Genomic DNA, 25,803 nt, shown 5'->3' on the forward strand with positions numbered 1-25,803 from the left:
GTAGAATTGTTGAACCAAACACAAGGAAGGAACTGTCGGTTCTCAATTAGCTGCACCACTGGACAGGAACAGTGATGTGGCCGATTTTAAAATTTTGGTTCCATTTGGCTTTGGAATGCATTATGATTTTTTCAGTAGATTAACTTTTCTAATTATATTTCGTACGGCCTAATATTAACAGGCATTTGTATTCCCTGAGCACACATCATCTAACACAGATTCGGGTGACACGGCAGAGGCAGTCCAAAAATGTGCTGGTCTCGGGAAGGACAGTGTTGTCATGGAAAATCCACACATGGATAACGAAGAGGGAACTAATTAGAAAGTGCTCTGCAAATATTAAAGTATAGGCAGAAAAGCCATATTAGGAATTCTCTAAGGACATGTGAACAGAGAATAAAAAAGGTTATCAGAGGGACAGAAACTTCGGAGAATCATCCTTTAGTGCTAGTGGAGCCTGATGAAAAAATTGGTTGCAGGGCGGGTCACTGAGTTACCGGGTGGCCTTTCAAACAAAACCTCATGCAATAATACCAAGACATTTTAAAAGAGCATTTAAAATGAATTTTATTGTTTGAATTTTACAAGTAGTCTTTAAAGGCTTCAAACAAGAACTCTGTTGCAAAACTCTAATAAATAGCTTGCCCCAAGTTCCCAAACAAATGAAAAGACAAAATAAAAACTCAGAATAAGCAAGACTTCAGAATGCTTGGGCGTTCGCCATAGTTCTCATTTACAAAGAGATGATCAGGCAATGTAACAATCTCCTTCATACAAGTCAGAGAGGAAAAGAGACAACTGAGATCTTTACAAAGCACTCCGAAATCTTCCTATTTTCCATGATGGAAATGTCACCAGGAAAAAAAAAATCCCATAGAAAACCCACAATCATGAATGAAACTAGCATAAAAGTCTGGGGGGGGGGGGGGGGGGAGAAGAGAGAAAATCCATCCCATTTCCGTCAGGGATGGAGGGAGGAGCCGGAGGTCACTTGGGGCAGGGAGCTTCCAAGCAGAGGGCACTAAAATGCAGAACTCTCCCTAGATCACAGTTGCCACTGAAGGGACACAGGTGTCAGCTTAGTGACATTTTATGAAGGCAAGAAACAAGGCCACCAGGGGCTCCCCGGGTTCCCCAACACTGGTGGGCCCAGTGTGTCTGTCCGCAGGACTGGGAGCCTTGGAACAATGACCAGAGGCCCCGGAGAGGCTGGATCACTGGACAGGAAAAAAAGCACATCAGTCATTTCTGCGGTGGAGTCCTTGGGCCACCAAGGGATTCAGCAAAGGCCGTGCTTAAATCGCACACTGGGACATGCAGATTTCAAAGCCCATTGTTAGGAAGGTGGCTGCTCCTGACAAGCAAAAGGGAAGCACTTGAATACTCGCTTTCCCTAGTTAGAAATACGGGTGAAATCTTGCTTTGGAGAGGACTGATTAGTTAACACGGTCATTTTGAGGGCACCAAAAATCCAATTTTGCCACATTTTCATCTTTAAACACCTCAAACAAAAGCTGTACTTTGGACCAAAATGCATACGAGTTAAGCTATTAGTCTGGAGGAATTCTGAAACCAATGAATGTTTGGAGCCGGGAAGCCGTGGAGAGGTGGAGTCCCAACCTGGTGGGACTCACTCACACCAGACAAAAAGGGGTCGGGCTCTGAGGAGCCCACGCCTGGGCCTATCTGCCCAGGGAAAGGAAGGCAGAAGGCGGGGGCAGGAGTGACGTCACGATGCAGGACAGGAAGGGGGCGTGGCCTGCGCTGGGTCTCCGGTGCACCTGGCAGTAACCCTGACCTGCTGGCAGCGGGTTGGATAGGGTCAAGGGCACCAGTTCATGCACAGGCCGTTCTGGGGAGGCAGGCGTTTTCTTAAACCACCTTCCTCCCCAGACATTTTAGAAACAGAGGTAAGGAAATCCCCCTCCCCAAACAGACAACCTTTAAAAACTTTATTTTCTTAGGAGCAATGACATTTGTCAGGATAAGGAGGGAAAGCTTGGGTGACCTGAAATAGATCAGAGCTAATGGAAATAGAGGCAGATGGGCCAGGACGGCCTAGGTCCACTTTTTTTTTTAAATACATAACAGATATATTGTGCAAAAAAATAGACATTCACATTTCAGCAGTTAAACTTTTATTTTACTTTTTAAAATTTTTATTTACTTTTTTTGTTTTTCTTTTCTACAAAAGGCAGATAATGATTGTTGATCTGCAGTTGTGTGCTCCCCAGGAGGGGCGGGAGTGGGGGGGGGGGTGCGGAGACCGCGGTCGGTGGCGCGGCCCCGGGACTGCCAGGCCTCACGGGGGCGCCCGCGAGCCCCACACTCCCGCCCCCTCGGCCTGCCCTAGCTCATGTCTATGGTGTTGAAGACCCACTCGGTGAACTTCTTCAGCTTGTCCGAGGCGTTCTGGGACTCCTCCTGCAGCCGCAGGTTGTCCTCCCGCAGGTGCTGGACCTCCGCCTGCAGGTGGGCTTTGTCTTCTTTCTCCTGGGAGGAGAGGAGAGGAGAAGAGGGCTGGGACAGGCGGGCAGGGGTCTGTCTGTACCCTTCACCCGTTTCTGTTCTTCATCCTAACCATGTGCTAACCGTGTGAACGGGGCCTGGTACTAGACCTCCTCAGCCACGGCGCTGGCCTTCCGCCATGCACGGCGGGTTGTCTTGGAACGCACGCACATTCACATGTACCTTAGCAGCTTCAAGGGCTGTCCTACCTTATGGACTGTTGGTGGCTGTCAGCCTAATACAGTGAAAGCCACTCAAGCAACCAGACAACAGTTCACTTGGTGAGAAAGCCCAACTAACAATGGGACGCGTGGGTCTGGGCTACTGACCCCTGAGACAGGGTGGGGAGGCCCGGAGCGGGCTCAGCGGGCCGCACAACACAGGAGCCGCTGCCGTGCACCTGTGACCGCGCAGGCCCTTCTCTCGCGTGGCGAGTCAGTGGGGACTGGGCTCTGGGCGGCCTGCGGGACGCGTGTCCCAAGGAAGCGGGACACACCCGCGTGTTAGTTCACTAGCACGACTTGGGAAGGGCATTTGTTCAAGCACAATTTGCACGGAAGGGGAGCTCTGAGAACGTGTTTACCTTCTTTAGATCTTCCCGGAGCATCTTCAGCATACCTTCCAGCTGGTCCACTTTTGAAGCCAGAGTAGGAGAGGAATCTTTACTGCTGGGGACAAGAAACAAAAGATGTGTGTTGGCAGAAGCCACCCTGGCTGGTATTTCTTAATGAGGCCTTTTTTAATGTCCAGTTACTCAGAGTAACCCAATGAGCATTTTCACTTTAAAAAGGTGGATGGTAATCTTGACAAAATACATATATGATCCAAGGGTAAAGACAGCTGATCAGTCGCTTCCTTTGTTAAAGGTGTGGTCTCTTCATGATAAAAGCATAGGGACAGTCAGTGAAAAATGGTCTCTTCGGCAGCAGGAGAGTACTTTCTGGCAGACACGGCTGTCAGCAGTGTGGCGCTCCCTGCTCTCTCTAGGGGACTCTGAGGGGAAGAGAGCCACTCCTCTGTGTGCAGGGGGACGGAGGTCAGCTCTGTCTCAGGAGAGCTAGGTCTCCAGTTCCCCGTCCGTCTGGGGACTCACCGGCTGCAGCTAAGTTACTGTGCTCCTGTCTCCAAAGCTTCTCTAAATATCTTAAAATATTTAAAACATAAGACCACAGGTTTCAAAAGCTTGTCCGTCCAACCTTAGTGTCTCCTTGGCTATTATGATGAGCAAACTAGGCCTGTAATTTTCTTCCTCCCAATTTACCTAAGTGCTAGCAATGCCAGGCCAGTGGGGTACGGGAAAAACCAGTGAGCTAGAGGAGGAGATGGCTGGGCAAGGGCTTACGACCCTTGTCAATGGTACTGTCTGGCTCCTGTCTGGCTGAATTCAAGCTGTGGAGTTTCCATGAGCGCCAGCCAGATAGGCCACCTCTGCGTCCCATAACCAAGGACCTGATGCCTTTTTCTGGGAAAGGGAAGGTACAGACAGACCAAAGTTTTGGAATCAAGAAAAGGCAGTCTTGAACTGTGTTGATGTCTTCTGCTACTTCTAGATCTAATTCTAGATCCACAAGCCCAAAAGGCAAAGCTCACAGTGGCATAGGTGTGACCAGGCTGGACACAAATAAGAATCTGCAAACTTTTAAAGACGCAGGATGACCACTGAAGACTCTTAGCAACCTATCTTGACTTGTGAAGGTTTTCAAAGCGACTTCTGTGTCTGTGTACGCCTTGACTTTTCAGAAACACATTTACCTTCATTTGTTTACTGAACAAAAAGTGCCAACCATCACCCTCATCTTAGGATTCTACAAAGACTTGAGAACTAGTTGCTCAATAATCTTTTCTTAGGAAAATGGACTTGTTCACTCAGACTTCTCCGTGTTGGAGGGGGCCCCACCCTCAGTGTTTTGGTGGTGGTGGTGTTTTTTGTTTTTAATTCTCGAGAGCCGAGCTAACTGCCGCTCTCCGAAGAGAGAATGTGGCATCCATCATACTCTTGACCAACAACCCATTATTCGTTTGCTCTCTTCCTGAAAGGCATTTCCTTGCAGACTTGCTCGAGGATTCTTATGGAACAAGTCCCACAGGCTGTCTGCATAACCTATGCCAACCTCCCTTTTCCTTCTGTCTGTTTCTGACCAAGTTTTATAGATACCTAGAGGCTTAACTGCCCTCAAAAGGTTGTAAAGGGAGCTTTCAAATTGATGAAATTATTCGGTGTCCAGGAGCGCCTACTACGTGTTCCCCTGCAGCCCGTGGGATGCTTTAGTATCTGTAATATGATGTATGTAACCAGCATCCTCACCACTTGCAGCAGGGGAGAATGGACGTCTCTCTGCCTCTGCACAGCTAAAACGAAGTCAAGATCCCCAGTCCTAACTCTTAAAACCTCAAGGCCTCAGTCACTGCTTGCTTTTCATTCTGTATCTAATCTCTCTTAATCACCCTGGTGACCCAGACCTAATGCAGATCCGCAACTGCCCACCGGGAGCTGCTAAGATGCTGCCACATTCACAAGCAGGAGGGAGCAGAGGGAGAAATTGTCCAAAACCAGGCTCAAGGACACAAGGCAAATGCTTCTTACCTTACCTGGTAAGCCCTGAGGGCACACATGTATTATGATGTCAAACAATGACTATTCATGATTCTAAGTCACCCAGGACAGTTTAATTGTGTTTACAGTATTCAGTTGCAAAGCCTCCTAAAATGTGAAGAGCCTGGCACTGTACTGACGAACTTCAATCAGCTAGGCCCTGTGGCCTCCGTCTCTTCTTCCTCACACCTGCTGTCACTGGAAGAGGTGACACGCGGTGCTGGGCAGCGACCTTGTCACCGGGTGACCGACCTGCTGTAAGACTTCATCTGGGCCAGAGCCTGCTCCTCCAGCTGGTCACTGTTGGACGCGGCACTCAAGGGGCGGAGATTTTCATCAGCAGCAGCAAAGAAGGAGGCTCTCTGGACTGGAAGGGGGAGAAGGAGCCATTCAGGGTTTTGGAGCCACATCCTGCGTCCTATCTATCAAACGTCAACAAGTGGCCTACACAGAAGGTCAAAGCTAATCCGTGTGTGGGGATGCGTCCAAAACCTTATCTCCTGACCCATGTAGGAAACAGTTACTGTGTAAGCAGCAAGAGGATAGTAGCATTGTAAGTTCTCTTTGAAAATTACTGGTGAGTCAATTTTTAGTCCTCCTTTTCTTACTCATCAGAGTAGCATTCTGTGAAATGTTTCCCTGGAAACGGGCATTGCGCCAATATTCCAGACCGAGGCTTTCCACCAGGTGGGGATATAAAATATACTTCTAGAAGTCTCTTTTCCACAAGATACCTGGCTATCATGGTGGGCTTTAACCAAAGGCCAACCATATGTGTTCCAAAATATACCAAACCTAAAACTTGAGCTGAGAAAATGAAAGAGAGTGACCAACAAATTGAAGGCTAAAATCGAGTCAGTACTGGAGAAGTCCCATCAGCTAAGGTGGGGACGGATGCCCTGTGGGCTACCCCAGGGCTGCCGGACTTCTGAATTCTGTGGCCTAATCAATTCTTCCTGAAAACTGTAGCTTGACTGACTAGCCATGTTCAATTCTTCAAGAGCAGTAAAAACAAGTCCAAACCACTCATCTGCTATCACTGTTTTATAAAGATTTCCAGAGAATTGAAACTGATGAACATAGAGTGAAGTCTATCTATTCAAAACAGGCCTTGAACAATTTCTGTCCACATACACAGACAGCATTACATTTAGTCACCGGAAATGTGCTACCAGAGTCCGCAGAGGTTAACAAGCAGCACACAGGGAGTGTACCCAATGTGTGTCTGAGTCAGGGATGGGCCAAGTGTCCTAACAGATCCAACCATGCACTTTGCAGTGATGTCATCATGATGCAGGTAGACTCTGGACGTGTGATCTTCTCAGTCAAGTGACAGCTGGGATTCCCCCCACTCCTGCCCCTCCCATGTGCTGGGAGGGGAGGCATCATGCTGTGACTTCCTCTGTGGAGAAAACGGCAGGCTCCTCCTGATTAAATCACCTAACGCACACCCCTACTGAGTGCTCAGTAACTGTGAGTTCAACTGTTTCCGGCTGTGCCGGTCAAGTCTGTGCGCTGTTGGTGTGTTCGAGGAAACCGAGTGGACAGAGACGGAAGACTGGAGCCTCGCGCCACCCAAACCCCAGTGTGGCCCTGCCGGTCGTGTGCTATCCGGTTTGGGCCTTCAGCAGACTCACCCTCATAGGCCTTGGCAGCATCCACCAGGTTGGACCAATCCAAATCCGCAGCAGCGTCAGGTAGGGGCATCAGGCCAGGGTCGGGCATCGGTGGCCTTCGGGTCTCCTGGACATCAGTGAGGGAGCTGTCCGAGGCCGAGAACTCTCCTACAGGAAGAGGCGAGAGATCAGATACTTCCCATGCCCGTAGGAGAGCCACTCAAGGTCTTTACCCAGTTCCTGTTCCCCCAGGAGACTTGTAAGTCAGTTGTCTGAAATCTGTTTCTGGCCCAGCAGGCCACCGGGGGCTGTCATAAAGCTGATGTGAACTAGGAACTAGCTTCCTCCAGTCTTCTCTCCTTTTTCAGTCCGTCACCTCCCTCTATCTCGTTTCTAGGAGCACGAGGCACAGAAAAGTTAGTTTTGTGCCGAGGCAATGTGTCTGCTTTTGTGGGAGCTGGCGGTCTACAGTGTGGCCCAGGATGGCTCCCGTGTCTCGCTCTTTTTTCCGTCAAAAATCAGGCTAGGGCGATGAGGTGTGTTTCGATGGAGAGGTGGGTTTTGAAGCCAGACTAGGGAAGCTTGTTGGTACTTGTTCCAGGGGACAGTGAGGCTGTTCTCACTGGACTGGGACCCGGACTCTGACTCGTCTGCGTTGGGAGGGACAGACTTCTCCCCGGACCCCAGTGGCCCTAACCCTGGGGCTGTGTCTGCAAGGTGGTGTGAGAACCAAATCAGATTGTGAGGGTGCTCAGTTATCCAGATGGGAGTTCCTACAGGAAGGGGATGCTGGGATTGGTGCTGGCATTCCTCCCCTTCCCAAGGACACAGGAGCTACTCTTGGGACTGGTTTAGGATCACAGCAGTCCTACAGCCTGAGCAGCTTCTGAAGGGACTATTTTAAAATACAAATAGGAAGCCATCATAGTGACCTCTGCGTGGCCTGGGGCAGGGAGGAGCAGGCACAGTGAGCACCGTGTGCCGCCCAAGAGCATGCCACTAGTGCTCAAGTTCACAGGGTGGAGAATGGAGGGGCCCGAGGGCTGTTGGGCTCCTGACATGTAAATGCTCTCAATGGGGCAAAAGCTGGGGCAGGGACAAGGGCGACCCTCAAAATGTGACTGTCACACTAAAATCCATGCCAAGGAGAGCTAAAAGCTCAGCAGAAATCACTTAAGTGGCTCCAGAAATACCTGTTTACAAGGGTTAAAAAGTTTCACCAATTATGATAGCCTGGTACACCAGAGTATATTTAGTGCTTGTTTTTCTTTTCAAATTACATAAAGAACGGCTCTGAAGTGCAGCTGCTAGTTATTAATGTGCTTAAAATTAGCAAAATTATGAGTAAATGGAAATCAGCAAATACTGAAATGCTCTGCTCCATTTAAACTTGCTCCCACCGAGGGTAATAGGTGGAACAATTCTGTGTCACTCACAACCCTTCTGCCCTTTTCCCTCTGGTGCCCAAATTTCCATATGTAAAAGAGAAGCTGTCCCTCCCCCAATGCCCAAACACCTGTCTGTGACAGTCACTGAAATAAGGGCTGAGGGATTAGTCGAACAAGGTTGCTCGGTTCAGGGCAGGGGGTCCCTGGGCTGCTGGCTGACTTCCAGGAAAGTGAGAAGATCCTGTGCTCAGGGTTGGATCATGATAGTGGGTGATTTCCAGGTCGCCGTCTTAGAAGGTTAGGCTCTAGAAGACAGAGTGTCCTTTGACATGACACATGCAGACACGCCTTCGCAAGGGGGTTATTGAATTCAGGGAAGAGGATTCCCAATGTAGAGACACAAGGGGAGAACAGGTTAGGAGCTATCTGGTCACTACCAGGAGGTTGTTCCTAGAGTCTAGATGGTAAAAAGTGGTCACTTCATGTGTCAACTTTGGTTCATGGGGAGGGTGACCTCATGGAGAAAAGACAAGCCAGATTTCAGCTGCAGTCAGAGGGTGGACAGGGAGCAGCTGGAATCTGAGAGAAGCAGGCATGACCCTGGAGTGACTGCCACCAGGGCGAAGGCGACTGTGGAGAGGGGCGGGGAGCAAGGCGGAGGTGCTGGAGGGGCCACACCGGAGCGGGCTGAGAGCTCACGCGGGATGCGGGGGAGAGCACGAGGCAAGCAGGAGATTCAGAGACAATGCTGCTCCAGAGAAGCAGAGAAAGGAAGTGTGAGTGTGGATGGAGGCAGACTGTGGAGTAAGGGCAGGACCAGAGGTTCTAGAATAGGCATCTACTAGGCTGGGTCACAGCAGGCAGGGTAGGTGCACAGCCCTGGAATGTAGGTAGATAGAGAGGAGAAAGGACAAACATAAACCCGTAGTCCCAGAATATGGTCTTTAATAAAACTGGGATTTAGTTTGGTCACGGAGCAAACAAGTTACTTATGAACTGAAGGCAAGAGTTGTGGAGATGCCTGGCATCAATGCTACATCTTTCCCTAGACTTGCTTGTTCACCACATGAATGACCCAACAATGACTGGTGGACACCACCAGCAGTACCCTCACAGGCAAGGAAAGACAGAACAATGGCAAGTCTGGTTCCTAAGGTGGCTGGAGGGAGCCAGTGGATACAAGTCTCCAAAAAATAATGTAATGTTAGCCAAATCTGCCCAGTCAGAATAAGCAGCTGGAAGCTTGGTAAAAATATAATGCCCAAACTATACTTTTGTATTAAAATGGAAATTCAGCAGGTCTTGGGTAAGGTCTGGAAATCTGTACTTCTTACCAAGCATGCCAGGACGGGGTTCTTATATGCATCTGGAGTCCCAGTTTTTATGGCTGCCATCCAGGGATGCCCTTTGCTCTCCTGGCTCTGGGGGCCAGGGGAGCTTGCATTCCCGGGTCCCCTAGGACTGAAACAATTGGAGGGACAGTTCTTGACAGGCTACCACCCATGGGGCACTGTACAGAGAGCAGACCTAAACAAACGCTGGTCTTTCTGTGATGGATGCTTATTTGCTTGTTCTGGAGCTTTGGCCTAGGGGCGGGCTTCAGGTTTGCCACACAACTAGGGGCCTATGGAGGTGCTCACGGGGCATGGAGGTCAGTGGATGCGATCTCTGTGCTTGCCCTCTGCCTTCCTCTGGCTTGCTGTTCTGTCTCAGAAATGAACTTATATGCTCATCTAGTATGCTGACTTTTATGACTGCTACCCAAGGTGACACTTTGAGATTGCCTGGCTCTGGTGGCCAGTGTGGCTTACACTTGTGGTCCCAAAGGACTGTGTATATTTGCGAGCTACTGAGATCCTCCCCTTTGGGGACACTGGTTTTGGCACCCCCCCCCCCCCCCCCCCCCCCCCCCCCCCCCCCCCCCCCCCCCCCCCCCCAGCTCCTGGGATCCATAGGCCCTTTGGACAATCACCAAGGTTTGAGAGAGACAAAGACCGAGGGCAGGGTTGGATAGCAAGTTCATCTCCCACATGAGGCCACTCCTTCAAGACTGGGAGAAGAATGGATGAACACAGTGATAACTTCAACAAAAAGAAAATGTAAGAAAATATTAAATAGAAGTCACAGAGCTAAAGGATACAAAAATTGAACTGAAAACTATATGAAAGGGGTTCAACAGCAGATTAGATGAAGCAGAAGAAAGGGTCAGTGGATTCGAAGACAAGGCAATGGAACTCACCCAGTCAGAGCAGCGAGAATGGAGGAAAAAAAAAAAAAAGTGAAAACCACTTAAGGGACCTATAGGGCAACATCAAGCAGACCAACCATTTGCATTATATAGGGGTCCCAGCAGAAGAGAGAGAAAGGGGCTACAAACTTCCCTAACCCACAGAATGAAACCACCATCCAGATCCAGGAAGATCAGAGTTCCAGATAAGATAAATGTGAAGGGACCCACACCAAAACACATTACAATTAAAGTCTCCAAAGTTAGACAAGAAGAGTATCTTAAAAGCAGAAAGACAAAAACGACTTGTTATGTACAAGTGAATCCCCATTACGACTTCAGCAGAAGTTTTTCCAGTCCAGAAGGGAGGGGCATGGCCTACTCAAAATGCTCAAAGAAAAAACAGCCAACCAAGAATCCTCTACCCAACTAAGCTGTCCTTCAGAATTAAAGATGGGGTAAAGAGTTTTCCAGACAAAAACTAAGTTCAGCACAACTAGAGTGGTCTTACAAGAAACACTCAGGAGAGTTCTTTAAGCTGAAAAGAAAGAGTGCTAATTAGTAAAAGAAAACATTCTAGTATAAATCTTACTGGAAAAGGTAAACAATAAAGGTGGTAGTAAATTAATTACTTATAAGCCGAGTATGAAGGTTAAAAGACAAAAGCAATAGAAATAACTATTTTATGGTTGATCCTTGAACAACACAGGCTTGAACCACATGGTTCTTTGTGGATGTTTTTCTATAAATATTTTGGAAAAAATTTTGGAGATTTACAACAGTTTGAAAAATTTGCAGACAAACCAAATGGCTTAGAAATATAAAAAAATGTCATGAATGCATAAACTATGTATTATAAAAAGTTAAAATTTATTAAAACTTGCACATACGGTACATGGCACCACTCACAGATGAAATATGAACAAAGATGCAGTATTAATCCTAACTCACAAAATTAACTAGAGTGCATACTGTATGCTACTTGCAGTGATTTTGTAGCCACTTCCTGTGGCTACTGCAGTGAGGCCCAGTGTTGAAAGTATCCACTTAAGATGGACGTGAGGCTAATCACTTCCGCATGGGCAGTTCATCTCTCCAGTGAACTGGGCATCACACAAAGAAGTGATCTCCGTTCTCCTACACTTTTCATTGTGTTTAGTGCAATACCCTGAACCTTGACTAACACCAGGGCACCCATTCGGAGTGCTACTAGTGATGCTGAAAGGGTTCCCCAAAGCAGAAAGACACGAAGTTCCACAAAAACGTTGAACTGCTTCATATGCATCCTAGACTGAGATCTGCAGCTGTAGCCGCCTGCCATTTTGAGGTAAATGGATCTTGCCTAAGGACCATTGTGAAAAAAGAAGAGATTCATGAAGCCGATGCTGCAGCTGTGCCAGGCGGCACAAAAGCCTGTACTTTTTTGTGACATATCTTTTTATCTCTTACTGAAAATGCAGCTCTTATGTGGGTACAGAACTGCTAATAAGAAAGGCATTCCTGCAGACTCCAATAGCATTCACAAAAAAAAATAAAGTCATTATATGACAATTCAAAGCAAAAGGAAGGTGAAAGATTTAAAGCTGTAGAATTTAATGCCAGCAAAGGATGGTTTGATAATTTTAGGAAGAGGTTTGGTTTTACAAATGTTCAAGGTAACAGGAAGGGCAGTTCCGCCAACCAAGAGACAGCAGCTGAGTTCCCAGATGCCATTAAGAAAATCACTGAGAAAGGATAGCTGCCCAAACAGGGTTTTAATGCAGTCAAAAATGCTCTGTTCTAGCAATAAAATGCCACAAGAGACACCTCCTATTTTCTCCAGGGCACAGCAGGATTTAAGGCAGGAAGGGATGGACTACCATGCTGTTTTATGCAAATGCAGTTCAGGTCAGGATCAGGGCTGCTCTTCTCTATAAACCCACTAACCTCTGAGCCCTGAAGGGAAACAATACCAGGTTCCAGTCTTTGGGTTGTACAAGGCCTGGACCATGAGGACCCTTTTTCTGGGTTGGTTCCAGCAATGCATTGTCCCTGAAGTCAGGAAGTACCTTGCCCTTGAGGAACTGCCTTTTAAAGTTCATTGATATTGGACAATGGCCCTGGGGAACCCCATGAGTTCAACACCAAACGGGTTGGTCTACTTGCTCCCAAAACACATCTCTAATTCAGTCTCTAGATCGTAGAGTCCTAAGCACCTCTAAGACCACACTATGGAAGAGAACCGTGATAGAGCAAACACCATGAAAATCATGGTTACAGAAAAGGCTGTGAGAACCATCAAGCCCAAAATAATAACTTCCTGCTCAAGAAAACCATCCAGATGTTGTGCATAACATCACGGGATTTATGATAGAGCCAATCAAGGAAATCATGAAAAAGACTATGGGTGGGGGGGGAAAAAAGCAAGAGGTGAAGCGTTTCAAGATGTAGATCTTGGAGAAAGCCAAGGGCTAACAGACACCACACCAGAGGCGTTAACAGAAGATGACTGGATGGAGAGGAGTGCTTCCAAACCAGTGCCAGATGACGAGGAATAAGACGTAGAAGAGTTTGGATTATTCAGAACTTTTGACTTCTTTTATAACACGAACCTGTGATATGGACGCTGAAAGGAAGCTAGTGGAACATCATTACTGTATGGAAACATATTCAGGGAAATGAAAAAGCCAAAAAGTCAGAAATTACAGTGTATTTCCATAGAGTTACATGGAGTGTGTCTGCCTCTCCCACCTGTTTCCACCTCTGCCAACCCTCGGACAGCACGGCCAACCCCTCGTCTTTCTCCCTTTCCTCGGCCTACTCAACGTGAAGATGGTGTGAAAACTTTTATGATCCACTTCCACTTAACAAACAGTAAGTAAGCATCAGGCCATACAGTGACTAAACTTGCTGTTGTGTATCTAGGTGTTTTCATGTACAGGAAGAACTGTAGGAGACGCCTGTGTGTCATCGTCATCATCGCTGAAATACTCCTCCTGCAATGTGCAAGTCTCCTATGAAAGTGAACAGCCTGTCCTCACACAGGAATAAGGTGAGTGATGTTTAAAATAAAAGTAATAATATTTTAGTTTTCTTCCTGTTCTATAATTTTGCTTCCAAAGAATCACATTACCATAAAGTATGCCTCTCACTCGTAATTAGGAGAAAACTGCATAACAGTCTATTGGAGGTGTTTTTTTTTAAATGTAACAATGTTTCTAAAACTGTACTATAAATATGACTAATACTTTCTGCTATAACATATAGGCTAGGCTGTCATATCAATCATACTGTTGCTTCTTATAATTTTCAATATTTTCCTCAGCTTACTTTATTGTAAGAACAGAGTACATATACATACAAAGTATTTTCAAATGACTATGTTATTGGTGAGGCATCCAATCAACAGTAGGCTATTAATGGTTATATTTTGGAGAAGTCAATAGTTCTACACAGATTTCTGACTGTACAGGGGGTTGACGCCTCATATCTCCTTATTGCTCAAGGGTCAACAAGATAAAAAAGGTGTAAACTGTGACATCAAAAACAAAATGTTGGGAGGGGGAGTAAAAATGTAGAACTTAAGTTTAAAAGTATTCTAAAGTTATTATTTTCACAACACTTTACTTTTGAGTTCATAAGTTGTTATATGAAAACCTCCTGGTGACCCCAAAGGAAAAACCTACAGTAGATAGGGAAAAGAATCTTAGTATACCACTACATAAAGTCATTAAACCACAAAGGAAGAGAGCTGAAGAAGAAAGGAACAAAGAGGAATTCCAAAACAGTAAAGAGTATAGACTTATCAATCATCATTTTAAATTTCTACAATTAAAAATATACAGGGTGGCTGAATGGCTTAAAAAAAAAACCCACAACCCCTCTATATACTTCTATATACACCTATACACTTCTTACTTCACAAATAAGGACTCAGACTGAAAGGGAAGGAATGACCACAGATATTCCATGCAAATGGAAACCAAAAGAAAACTGGTGTAGTTATCCTGCTATCAGACAAAAAGGACTTTAAAAGGAAAATTCACAAATACATGGAGACTAAATAACACGGTACTGACCAACCAATGGGTCAAGGAAACAACACAATAAGATATCAAGAAATACTTTCAGAAGAATGAAACTGAAAATACAACCTACCAAAGCTTATGGGATGCAGCAAAAGCAGTTCTAAGAAGGAAGTCCATAGTGACAAATGCCTGCATCAGTAAACATCTCAAATCAACAACCTAACTTTACAACTGAAGGAACTAGGCCCAAAGTTAGTAAAAGGAAGGCAGTAACAGATCAGTGTGGAAATAAATGAAACAAATTTAAAAAACCCCAAACAAAATATAAAATCAACAAACCTTTAACTAGACTCAACAAGAAGAAAGAGAAGCCTCAAAATCAGAAATGAAAGAAGAGACATTACAACCGATACCAGAGAAAGAAAGAGGATGTTAAGAGACTACTACAAACAATTATACACCAACAAATTGCACAACCTAGACAAAATGCATAATCCCCATAAACACACAACCAATCATGAAGATGAGAACTGAGTGCCACCTGCTATGCTAAGAAGGCATGAAGACTGAACCATGAAGAAACAGAAAATCTGAGCAGACCCATTACTAGTAAAGAGATGGTTGGGAGGTTTGTGTTTACTGATCCAAACAAAACCCCACAAACAGAAGACTTTACTGGTGAATTCTACCAAACATTCAAAGAAGAATTAATCCTTCTAAAGCTCTTAAAAAAAAAAAAAAAAAAGGCAGCAGCAAAAGAAATACATCCAAACCCATTTTATGAGGCCAGCATTACCCAGGTACCACAATTAGATAGCAACACCATAAGAAAACAATCATAGGCCAATATCCCTGATGAACACAGATACAAAAATCCTAAACAAGATATTAGCAGACCGAATTCAGTGATCCATTAAAAGGACCATACACTATGATCAAGGGGGATTTACCTTGGGGAATGTAAGGATGGTTCAACATCCACATATCAATGTGATATATAACATTGACAAAATGAAGGATAAAAATCATATAATCATCAAGAGGTGCAGAAAAAGCATCTGACAAAAATCAACATCGATTTACGATAACACTCTCAAAAAGTGTGTATAAAGGGGATGTATGTTAACATAATAAAGGCCATACATGACCAGTCCATAGCTGACATCATACTCAATGGTGAAAAGCTGAAAGCTTTTCCTTTAAAGTCAGGAAGAAGACAAGGATGCACACTCTTAGCACTCTGATAAAGTAATAGAAGTCCTAGCCAGAGCCTTAAACAGGAAATAAAAGAATCCAAATATGAAGTAAAATTTACTATTTGCAAATGGCATATTATATTAGAGAACCCTAAAAACTCGAAGAAACTCTTAGGAATTAATAAAGGAATTCAGTTAAGTTGCAAGATCCCAAATCAATTCACAAAAATCTGTTGCATTTCTATACACTAATATCAATAATAAAATAAAGGAAGGAATAAAATAACCCCAGGAATAACTTTAACCAAAGAGGTAAAAGACCTGTACACTGTAAACTAGAAGACACCGATGAAAGAAACTGAAGACACAAATAAATGGATAGAAGGTACTCTGTGCTCATAATATTGTTAAAAATGTCCGTACTACCCCAAGCAATCTATAGATTCAATGTGAAATCCCTATCAGTATTTTAATGGCATTTTTCACAAAAGTAGAATGAACAATCCCCAAAATGTATGTAATTACAAAAAACTCTGAACAGCCAAAGCAATCTTGGAAAAAACAAAGCTGGAGGCATCATGAGCCCCGATTTCAAACTATATTACAAAGCTATAGAAATCAAAACAGTATGTTTTGGCATTAAAAACAGATACATCAAAGGAACAGAGAGCTCAGAAATAAACACACGCAGTCTATTAATTTATGACAAAGGAGCGAAGAATTTTCAATAGGGAAAGGATGGTCTTTAATAAATGGTGCTGGGAAAACTGGGCAGCTACATGCAAAAGAATGAAACCAGAGCACAATCTTACACCAATATAAAAGCTAATGCATTATGGATTAAAGATGTGATTCGAAGACCCGAAACCATAAAACTTGCAGAATGTTTGCTTCAGTAAGCTCCCTGACATCAGTTTTGATAATGACTTTTTGAATTTGACACCAAAAGCAAAGGTTAGCAAGAACAAGCAAGTGGACTACATGTAAACTGAAAAGTTTCTGCACAGCAAAGTTATTAACAAAATGAAAAGGCAGCCTATGGAATGAGAGAAAATATTTGCAATTCATATCTGATAAGGGGGTAATATCCATAATATAGAAAGAATTCTTACAACTCAACAGCCAAAAGACAATCTAATTAAAAAATGGGCAGAGAGTGTGAATAGCCATTTTTCCCAAGATGACATACAGATGGCCAACAGGTAAATGAATAGATGCTCAACATCATTAATTAGGGAGATGCAAATCATGACCAAAAGGAGAGATCACTTCTCAACTGTTAGAATGTCTATTATCAAAAAGGGAAGATACAAGTGTTGGCGAGGGAGTGGAGGAAAAAGAATCCTTGTGCACTGTGGGTGTGAATGTAAACTGGTGCTGCCACTACGGAAAACAGTATGGAGGGTCCCCAAAACAGAGACAGTATGATCCAACTACCATATGATCCAGAAATTCCACCCTGGGTATTCATCTGAAGAAAATGGAAACTCTAACTTGAAAAAATATATTGTACCCCCAAGTTCACTGCAGCATTATTTATAATAGCGAAGATGGGAACAGTAGCTATAATGGACACCTGAGTGTCTATTGATGGATGAATGGGACACACACACACACACACGCACACACAGGACTATTAGCCTTAAAAATGAAATCTTCCCATTTGCAACAACATGGATGGGCCTTGAGGGCATTATGCTACTGACATAAAGAGAAGGACAAATAAGTCACGGGGTTTCCTGCAATGAACTGCTCAGTTACTATTTACTGCATATTTGGAAGCTGCTAAGAGTACCGTTAAAAGCCCCTATTGAAAGAAAAAATAACTTTGCAACTATGCATGGTGGCAGATCTTACCTGTGGTGATCATTTCATCATATATACAAACATCTAATCATTGTTATACACCTGAAACTAATATAACGTCACATGCCAGTTACACTTCAGTAAGAACAAAAACAAACCAAGCCTCCCAGATGATACTCACGGTTGGGTGAGGCTGACCGTCGGTCCCCTGCGGGCTGGGATCCCAGGGGAGAGGCTGCCTGAGGGAAGGGTGGCTAGCAGAGAACGTGAGCATGCAAGCGGGACTTCCTCCAGCTCCTACTCTCTGAGCCCAGGGAACGGCCCCTCCTTCTGGGGACTCGCCTCCCTCTGCAGGGCTGCGGGGCCGCAGCAGGAAAACACACTTACCATGCAACGACTTCATTCCCAAGGTGTAAGAAGGCCTCCGCAACGGAAGAGACTTGGGAAGAGAAGGGTACGTGCTACTGAAGAGGACGTCGTTGGGCAGGGCTTGGTCCAGAAGCGACGCCCTTGAGGTGAAAAAGTGCTCCCTCTGCCCACTGTAAATGCTCTCGTCCGACAGCGTCCGGTGCAGAGCCCGCCTTGAGGTGGGTGTGGTAGGAAAAGGAGACTGAGGAGAGGAGAGCGCGTGGAACTGAAAAACAGTGTCAAGACAACAGGAAGTCAATTTCTTGGATCGCACACCCAAGTCTTGGGCTGGGGACAGGTGGGCTGACGAAATCACTGCCCTCAGACCCCACCTCCCCCTTTAAATCCTGGAGCGTGGCAAGGAAGCCTCCAGCTCCACCATCTCTGTCTACCTCCTTCAGAGCTAAGATGGGAGTTCCTGGCCATCGTATCCTGAAGGCCCAGCACGCGGCCTGCAGCCTACTGGTGCTCAGCACAGAATCCAGCCAGGAGATTAAGCAGATTCACCGGGACTGTGTCATGGTAAGAGCAAGATGATGACCAGGAAGATGTGAGTTTTATTTGAACCCTGAGCCACTGACCAAATCTGAGCCTGATATCTCCAGGATTATTACAAGAAAACACTGGACTGGAGTGTTTGCCAGTGGTATTAGGTGACATCGTGGTCCCCAGGGGAACAGCCACAGTGCTAGGAGGGTGTCCCCAGAAGCACAGCAGCTGGTGCCATGTTTGCTGGGCAGTGGAGCATTGGACCATCATCAGCATCGAGTAGGTGCCTCTTGATAAACATCCATCACTAATACATTTAATGAGTTTTAGGGATTATTTTTTAGGATGGATTCCTACTCATGAAATTAAAATAGGGAAGCCATCTTACTGACAAATATTTATATAGTTATATGTAAATGGCTAATGTTCCAGAGAGCTGTTATCTCTTACTGAGGTCTTTTGCCTTTGTCACCAGATTTGATTTTACTTGAGATTCTTCTGCAAAAAGTGCACTTCTGAGAATCTCTTTCATTGAGAAACAACAGCTACATTAACAGTGTTTAAATATCCGGTGTGAGAGCCAACAGTCTCTGGTCTGTCAGCAATAAAGCTCCACTTACTCTGCAGCTCTCAGACTAGAGCTCACTCTGGCAGGGAGGGCAGGTGAGAAGGGGGTCGGAGTGCTGAGTCACAGCTGGCAGAAAGCCTCTGCGGGGCTTTCCATGACACTCTGAAGGGGCAGAGGGATGACACAGCCGCGTCTTTTAGGACGCCGAGAAAAGAGCGGACACTCAGGTGCTTTCCTGTGCTCTGCGTCTAACATGCATTCAACAAACCAAGGGTTAATCGTGTAAAGCTGCCCAGGAAATGGTGTGCACAAGTGCTGCATAAATGTGAAAAAATTATTAATCAAATGCACTGTAAACGAGCTCCAGGTGTAGCCAACTGTGTAAAAACTGTGCTCACTGCTGAACATTCATGAGGAGTTAAATGCAAGGTGTATATCTATATGCTGGCCAAAACTAAGCAGCTGTGATGAATTCTAGGTCTTTAAGTAAGAGTGGGCATTACAAAGGTGAACGGCTTGCTGATTACAATTTTAAAAACGAAAGCCAGATTATCTCTCCTGTGTCTGCAAGCTTCTAGGACTATCAGGTAAGGCCCTGCCAACCATGCCAGACCAGAACCCCCATCTCTCCATTCAAACACATTCTCAGCACTTCTGGGTTCAGCAACGGGTTTTCCTTTTCCAGTGAGTATCCCCACGCTGATGGTTTTACAGGAAGGTTTTGCACCAGAATTGGTGGAACTAGAATTAGTTTTAGACTCTTCTGGGGGAAATATTAATATACTTCAAGGTAGTGAACAGCTACCTTGAAGGGATCCTTGGAGCAGCATGCTTTATTAAAAGTTACAACATCCTGCACTCACGAGAGGCGGGGTAGGCGGTGGGAGGAAGCAATCTGCCTTGATGCTTTCCACCCATTAAAAAGCAGTCTTCCCCTCACCCCCGGCCCTCTTCAATTCCTGTCTTGTAGGTGTGCACACCTATCTGGTTCCAAGAGCGCCCTCTGCTGGCCTTGCACGGTGCTTGCTGGGTGGCACGCCAGCCCTGGGAAAGAACCACCATGGAGTCAGACGGACTCAGAAGGGGTCTGAGAGCGCCTAAGGCTGAGGGTTTTCAAACTGCTCCAGTGGACCGTAGGGGTTCCTCGCTGCATCACTGACTGGGGAGAGGAGATGTTCAGGTGGGACCCAGGAGCCCGAGACCCCCACCCCTCCCATCAGAGAAACTGCTTTCTCAGTTCTACACACTCCGCTTTCATGTGTATACTTCTATTCAAATTCCTGAGCTTTAGAAACACCTGGCCACCACCCATCCACTCTGGGCCTCTATTTCAAAGCTGAGGAACAAGGCGTCTTGCTCCAGGTCAGTCTCCTGTTCTCTCTCTCTTTCCAGTCCTCCTGGCTGCAAAGCAGGGCTACTGGTTTGTACTGTGTTCACCTGCTGCTGTGCGTAGCCCTGGGGGAAAATAAGGTTTTCCCAGCTCCATCCATCACGGAGTTTCTTAGAAGGTTAGAGCACTGCCATTTTCCTTTCCTTGAGCTCTGCAGCCACCTCCCTCAGAGCCAGAGCCTGCCAGGCAGAGTCTGTCCCGTCCTGCAGCAGACCTCACATGCCTGGGAGTGACCCTGTCATTTGATACTGACCAGCGCTCCTAAGTAGCGCTTGCTATCCAGGAAAGCTGATGTGGTCCAAGTGGGTCCCAAGGATCACGCAGCCCAAAGCTGGCCACCATTGGGACCCTGACGCCTTACACGGTGGCTTGGGGCCCTGGGCCAGGCATGGCCTGGAAGACCTCTCTCAGGAGCACGCTGGCCTTTCTGACACAGCAGAGACCCGGGCGTGCGGGCAGAGAATCTTGGAAGACACACCAAGCTACTCAGCTAAATTCCCCTGAACCCAAACCGAAAAGGAGGACAGCGGAGGGAAACCCGCCTCACTGCCAGCCCCCGCTGCAGCCTTTCCCAGCGAGAGGATCTCACGGTGATCTGGCCACGGCACAAGGAAAGCGTGCTCCTGTTCCAACTAGGAATGTTAAAATAATTCATCTTGGAAGTAAAAGCCAAGAACTGGAAGAAGGGGAAAACAGACATTTGCTTTCAATTATTTCTACTGCATAAGTAAATCGAAAGAATGGAGTTTGCCCCTCTCCAGGAAAAAAAAAAAAAAAGTTAAAGAGTTGGAGGAAAGATTCCTTAGGGGCAAGTTTTATTTTCCTCTAACCTCAAAGGGAAAATCTGAAATAATTTTTAGTTTGAAACTGGTACTTAAACATTTTAATACACCTCTTTGGGTTCTGACGGATAAAGAAGTTTCAAGCACTATCTTTTGCAAGGTTGCTAAGGAAACCGTTTGTACCCTGGGTGATGAGTCAGAAGTCTTAAGCGCTGGCTTATAAAACAAATTACAGAAATCAAGAATGGCAACTCCTTAAAATGATTTATGATGTTAATGTTTATGTTAATAAATCTGTTTCTCAGCAGAACTCCAGAATGGCCTCTGGAATACATTTAATTTCTGTAAATGCAAATTTTTAAGCTTAGAGGTAAATCTCCCTATCTTGGGGAAGACTCACGCACACAGGCGCGTATGTGTGTGCACACACCAGCGGGGTGAGGACGGGGCGACCCGGCCCCCGCACTCGGCTCCCAGCCCGCGGACAGCAGCATTTAGGGAAACAGTGCAGCTTACACTTTCAATCGTCAAGAGTTCTTAAATTACACTTTCTAGTCACTTTAAACAGGCGACCAGTCATTTAATAAGAACCTAGAGAACGGAACATGTCAGTCTGCTGCCCTGATCTTTGAGTCCCACCTCCAGGGGCCACACAACACACCGCAACAGAAATGCCTTATACTCAGAGCCAAATACGTTGGGACCCGCTCAACAAGCGAGCAGCCCGGGACACTGGGCGTGTGAGACCGCGTGCTTTCTGGAGCCTCAAGGAGGCTTCAGTGGTCCTCCGAGCTGAGGGGAGCAGAGCAAGCCTCCCACGTGGTCATGCACAGGTCTGGCCACTGACCCACAAACATACACCTGAGCATGTGCTCGGGCTGTGATGGGAAAGAGGGCGGGGAATAGAGAAGGTGTTTCTCATCCGTGGTTCTGGGAGGGAAGTGCAGAGAAGGCTCCGTGAGGTAGAGTCTAGAAAGTTCTGAATGTATGTGGTACAGACCTAGTTTGCTGGGCCAAAGAGGTAGCATTTGGGGAGCAAGGGGGTGGAGAGAGTGTCTCTCCGAGTGACAGAACAGCACATGGCATACAGCCAGCAGGCTTGCCTGGCAGGTCAGGGGCACAAGTGAGGCCAGAGTGCAGGCTGCTGTGGGGGCCACTTGTCAGCAGAGGGGCCCTTTGACAGAAGGCACAAAAGCCTTGAGAGCAAACTCTGACAAGGGAGCCACGGGTGCCTCTGCAGAGTTCTCAGAAGCAATGTCTGAGCCAATACTATTCCATCAGGAGCATGGCTTGTGCACTGGAGTGGGGCATGCTTAAGTGCCCCTGGTGGCAGGAGGGACAGCTTAATCTAAAGGCAGACTAAGGTATGGTGGTGGGGACAGAACACCCAAGCGTGAGCCGGTTTCGGTGAAGAGGGGGCCCACAGAAGAGGGGCCTCATGCCAGCCTTCCAGGAAGGCGCCCCTGCAGCGAGCAGCCCCATCCCATCTGGCCTCTCTAACTGCCATTTGCCCCGGGTTCTGTCCTGTACCTTAAAGTTCTTCTGCGACTCTGGAGTTGGGCTTTCCAGGTCGATGAGTTTCTTGAGGTCCTCCTCAATGGTGGACTTGGAGGCCGGCTTGGGGGACGCCCGGAGGTCCCTGGTTGAGGCACGCAGCCTGGTGTGGGCTATCTCATTGCCGTCGCTCTGGTGACGCCTGGAAGGAAAGGGAAGAGAGGGTAGCAGCCCAGGGGGCAAGAGAGGGTGAGGGGAGGGGCGATGGGCCCTGAGGCTGTAAGTCAGTGGGGAGTACAGGAGAGAAGAGGTCACTCTGCTGGGGGACGGACCTGTCTGTGAAACGCACCACCACTCTAAACGCAAAAGGAACAATTCTGATGGATAAATCCCTCTTCTCTACGGGCCAACTGTTAGCCCCACTAAGCCCAAATTATCGAGACTTATTAATAAAAGACTACAGGTCAAGTGTAAGTTTTGTACTAACACAAACAACGGAATTGAATGAATCACTCAGGGTTTTTATCTTTTTTTTTCTCTTGCTGTACTTCTTGGTCAAAAAGTTCTTTGTATACAGGGGTAGTTCCATTCTAATACTCTCTCTGGTGGCTCCCGGCCCAGTTAAAGGTTACACGGGAAGGCTGTGATTAATATCAGAGGCAGAGTGTCATCTTAGTGCCAGAGGGTCAATTATCCCGAAGACTGTTCTTTGGACCTCCTATTTCCCGAGAGATCGAAGACTCTCAAATCAGTGTTTTGCCACACATCTTATTTAAGGAATGAAGCAGGAAATAACACAAGTTTTACTTCAGGAGAAAAAAAATCTCCCTACCAAACACCAATGCCTTCCCGGACCCCAGCTGGCTTCCTCTCTCGTAGGAAATGGCCCCAACCTTTTCCATTGTCTGTCAGGTTCAAAGCAAACCACCCAAGGAAGAGAAGCAAAACACTTCTTACTTTCTTGTGTCCATGAATCCCACGGAGTTGATGGTTCCTTCGGGTTTCTTCCAACCAATCAGGTACTTGCTGGTTGCGCCCTGGCGAGGGTAGAAAGTCCTAGGACCAGACGAGGAGGAGGAGGAGGAGGAGGAAGGTAGGAGCTGTGAGGTGGCAGGGTGGAGCTCTTCCTTAGGGGAGCTTCTGGCACTGGTGAAGACAACGGGGCTGGGAGAGTGTCGGGAGCTCATGGTGCTGAGGAGAAGCAGGACAGAGACAAAACGACCCCAGTGTGCACGCGTGCATCCCAGAGTCAGCACGGGGGCTGCGGAGGTGTCGTCCAGGACAGGGGCGACGGCCAGGTTCAAGAGCAATGAGTATTTCGTTAAACACTAATGGGGATGGGCTGGCTAGCCAAAACAGTCTTGTTTTCTCGCTATAACTTAAAGGTCTGCTGTGAAAATAAAACATGGTCGCTGGGGCTGAGTCTGCACTTTTAAGTTAAAAGGTAAAAATAGTTAAGACTGAAGACTGTCAGGGACGCCTTGAAACAACATGCTGGCACACTGAGGTTTGCTACGGTGACACCTGGAAGAGGCAAGGGACAGGAGAATTGGCAATAACAGACTAGTGCTCTTGGTGGCTGTCTGCCTCACCTCCTCAGACCCAGGGCTCCTGATGATGCTCCCTCCCTAGGTCTGGGCTGAGGAAGGGACGCCACACTGGAGGAGGAATACAGTTCTCCACACACCCACATCCAAGGCCAAAGGGGCACACTGAGGTCTCTTTTCCCATGGCATCTGGCATTGAGACTGATTCTCTAAAAAGCTTTCAATGGAATAAAAACAGATCACTATCCTACATGATATACAAAAATCAACTCAAAATGGATGGGAGAATGAAGGTTAAGACCTAAAACCTAAAACTCTTAGAGGAAATCACAGGGGGTAAGCTCCTTGACATCGACCTTGGCCATGTTTATGGATTTGACACCAAAAGCAAAGGCAACAAAAGCAAAAATAAACAAGGGTAAAGACATCAAATTAAGCTGTACAGCCAAGGAAACCACCAATAAAATAAATGCATATCATATTCTGATAAGGGCTTAATATCCAGAATATATAAAGAACTCCTGTAACTCAATGAAAAAAAATGCGATTAAAAATGGGCATAAAATCTGAATGAACATTTTCCCAAAGAAGATATAGAGATGGCTAACAAGTACATGAAAAGATGCTCCACCTCACTGATTATCTGGGAAATGCAAATCTAAACCACAATGAAACACCACCTCACACCTGTCAGAATGGCTGTTATCAAAAAGACAAGAAATAACAGGTGTTGAAAAGGAAGTGGAGCAAATGGAACCCGTGTGCACTGTTGGCGGGAATATAAATCTGTGCGGCCACTGCGAAAAACAGCATGAAGGTTCCTCAAAAAATTAGAAAAAAAAAAAAAAATAGAACTACTATATGACCCAGAAATTCCACCTCTGGGTATTTGTACACAGAAAATGAAAATACAAACTCAAACGTATCTACATGCCTCCCAGGTTCACTGCAACATTTTTTACAATAGCCAAGATATGGAAACAACCTAAGTGTCCACTGATAAATAGATAAAGAAAATACGGTATACATATACAATAAAATATTATGCAACCATAATATATAATATAAAATGATATATTTGCAACAATATAAAATGGATCTTGAGAACATAATGCTAATTAAGTCCAGACAAATACTGTCTGATCTCACTTATGTATGACATCTAAAAAAAAAGAGCTCACAGATACAGAGAACAGACTGGTGATTGCACCAGGTGGGGGTGCAGGATGGGGGAAATGGGTCAAAAGGTATAAAGATCCACATATGAGAGAGCCCTGGGGATGTAATTAATGTGCAGCATGGTGACTAAATATAAAAATAAAAAGCTGTCCCTCGCGGGTGTATTTCAACTTCGGTTAAAGATGACAAAACTAAAGCCTAGAGGACATCAGGACAAGGCTGCTCCCTCCGCACACAGTAGCACTCAGAATTTAAACCTGGGGCTGAGAGCGTAGTGGTCTAAGAAGCGGGAGGCCCTTCGGTGGTGGAATTTCCACCCCTCCCTCCCCCTGCTCTCACAGGCCCTCCGTTCACACCACGTGAGCCCCGCTGAGCTCACGCCAGTTTGGGCTGAGGCCAAAGACGCCGGCTCAGTGGGCGTTATCTTTGAAGGATTAGTGACCAGGATGGGGTCTCAGAGCGTTTGCCAACAGCACGTTGTTGGTCAGAAACCAACGGTCCTGATCTGAACAAAGTACAGACTTTTCATAATGATGTGTCAGTACGGACTCCTCCTTCGCTACGACAAATGTACCACAGGAACAGGAATGTGAGAGAACAGGGGC

At 46.2% G+C, this 25,803-nt stretch overlaps 1 protein-coding gene across 7 annotated transcripts in view; it reads right to left on the minus strand.

Moving 5' to 3' along the window:
- Window positions 1-541: 541 nt before the first annotated feature.
- SIPA1L1 (signal induced proliferation associated 1 like 1) overlaps window positions 542-25,803 on the minus strand; it is a 365,455-nt gene continuing 340,193 nt past the window's right edge. For 6 of the 7 annotated variants that reach the window (XM_029952089.1, XM_029952095.1, XM_029952090.1 and 3 more), the window contains 7 exons: window positions 23,430-23,663; window positions 22,509-22,674; window positions 17,729-17,975; window positions 6,739-6,885; window positions 5,354-5,468; window positions 3,092-3,176; window positions 542-2,493 (listed from right to left, as the gene is read on the minus strand). In XM_029952089.1, coding sequence (XP_029807949.1) covers window positions 2,350-2,493; window positions 3,092-3,176; window positions 5,354-5,468; window positions 6,739-6,885; window positions 17,729-17,975; window positions 22,509-22,674; window positions 23,430-23,663 — 1,138 coding nt within the window. In that variant the 3' untranslated portion in view covers window positions 542-2,349. The remainder of the gene's footprint in view (window positions 2,494-3,091; window positions 3,177-5,353; window positions 5,469-6,738; window positions 6,886-17,728; window positions 17,976-22,508; window positions 22,675-23,429; window positions 23,664-25,803) is intronic. The other variant, XM_029952096.1, reaches the window with a different exon arrangement.

Source organism: Suricata suricatta, chromosome 9 (genome assembly GCF_006229205.1).
Source record: "Suricata suricatta isolate VVHF042 chromosome 9, meerkat_22Aug2017_6uvM2_HiC, whole genome shotgun sequence".
Classification (NCBI taxonomy): Eukaryota; Metazoa; Chordata; class Mammalia; order Carnivora; family Herpestidae; genus Suricata; species Suricata suricatta.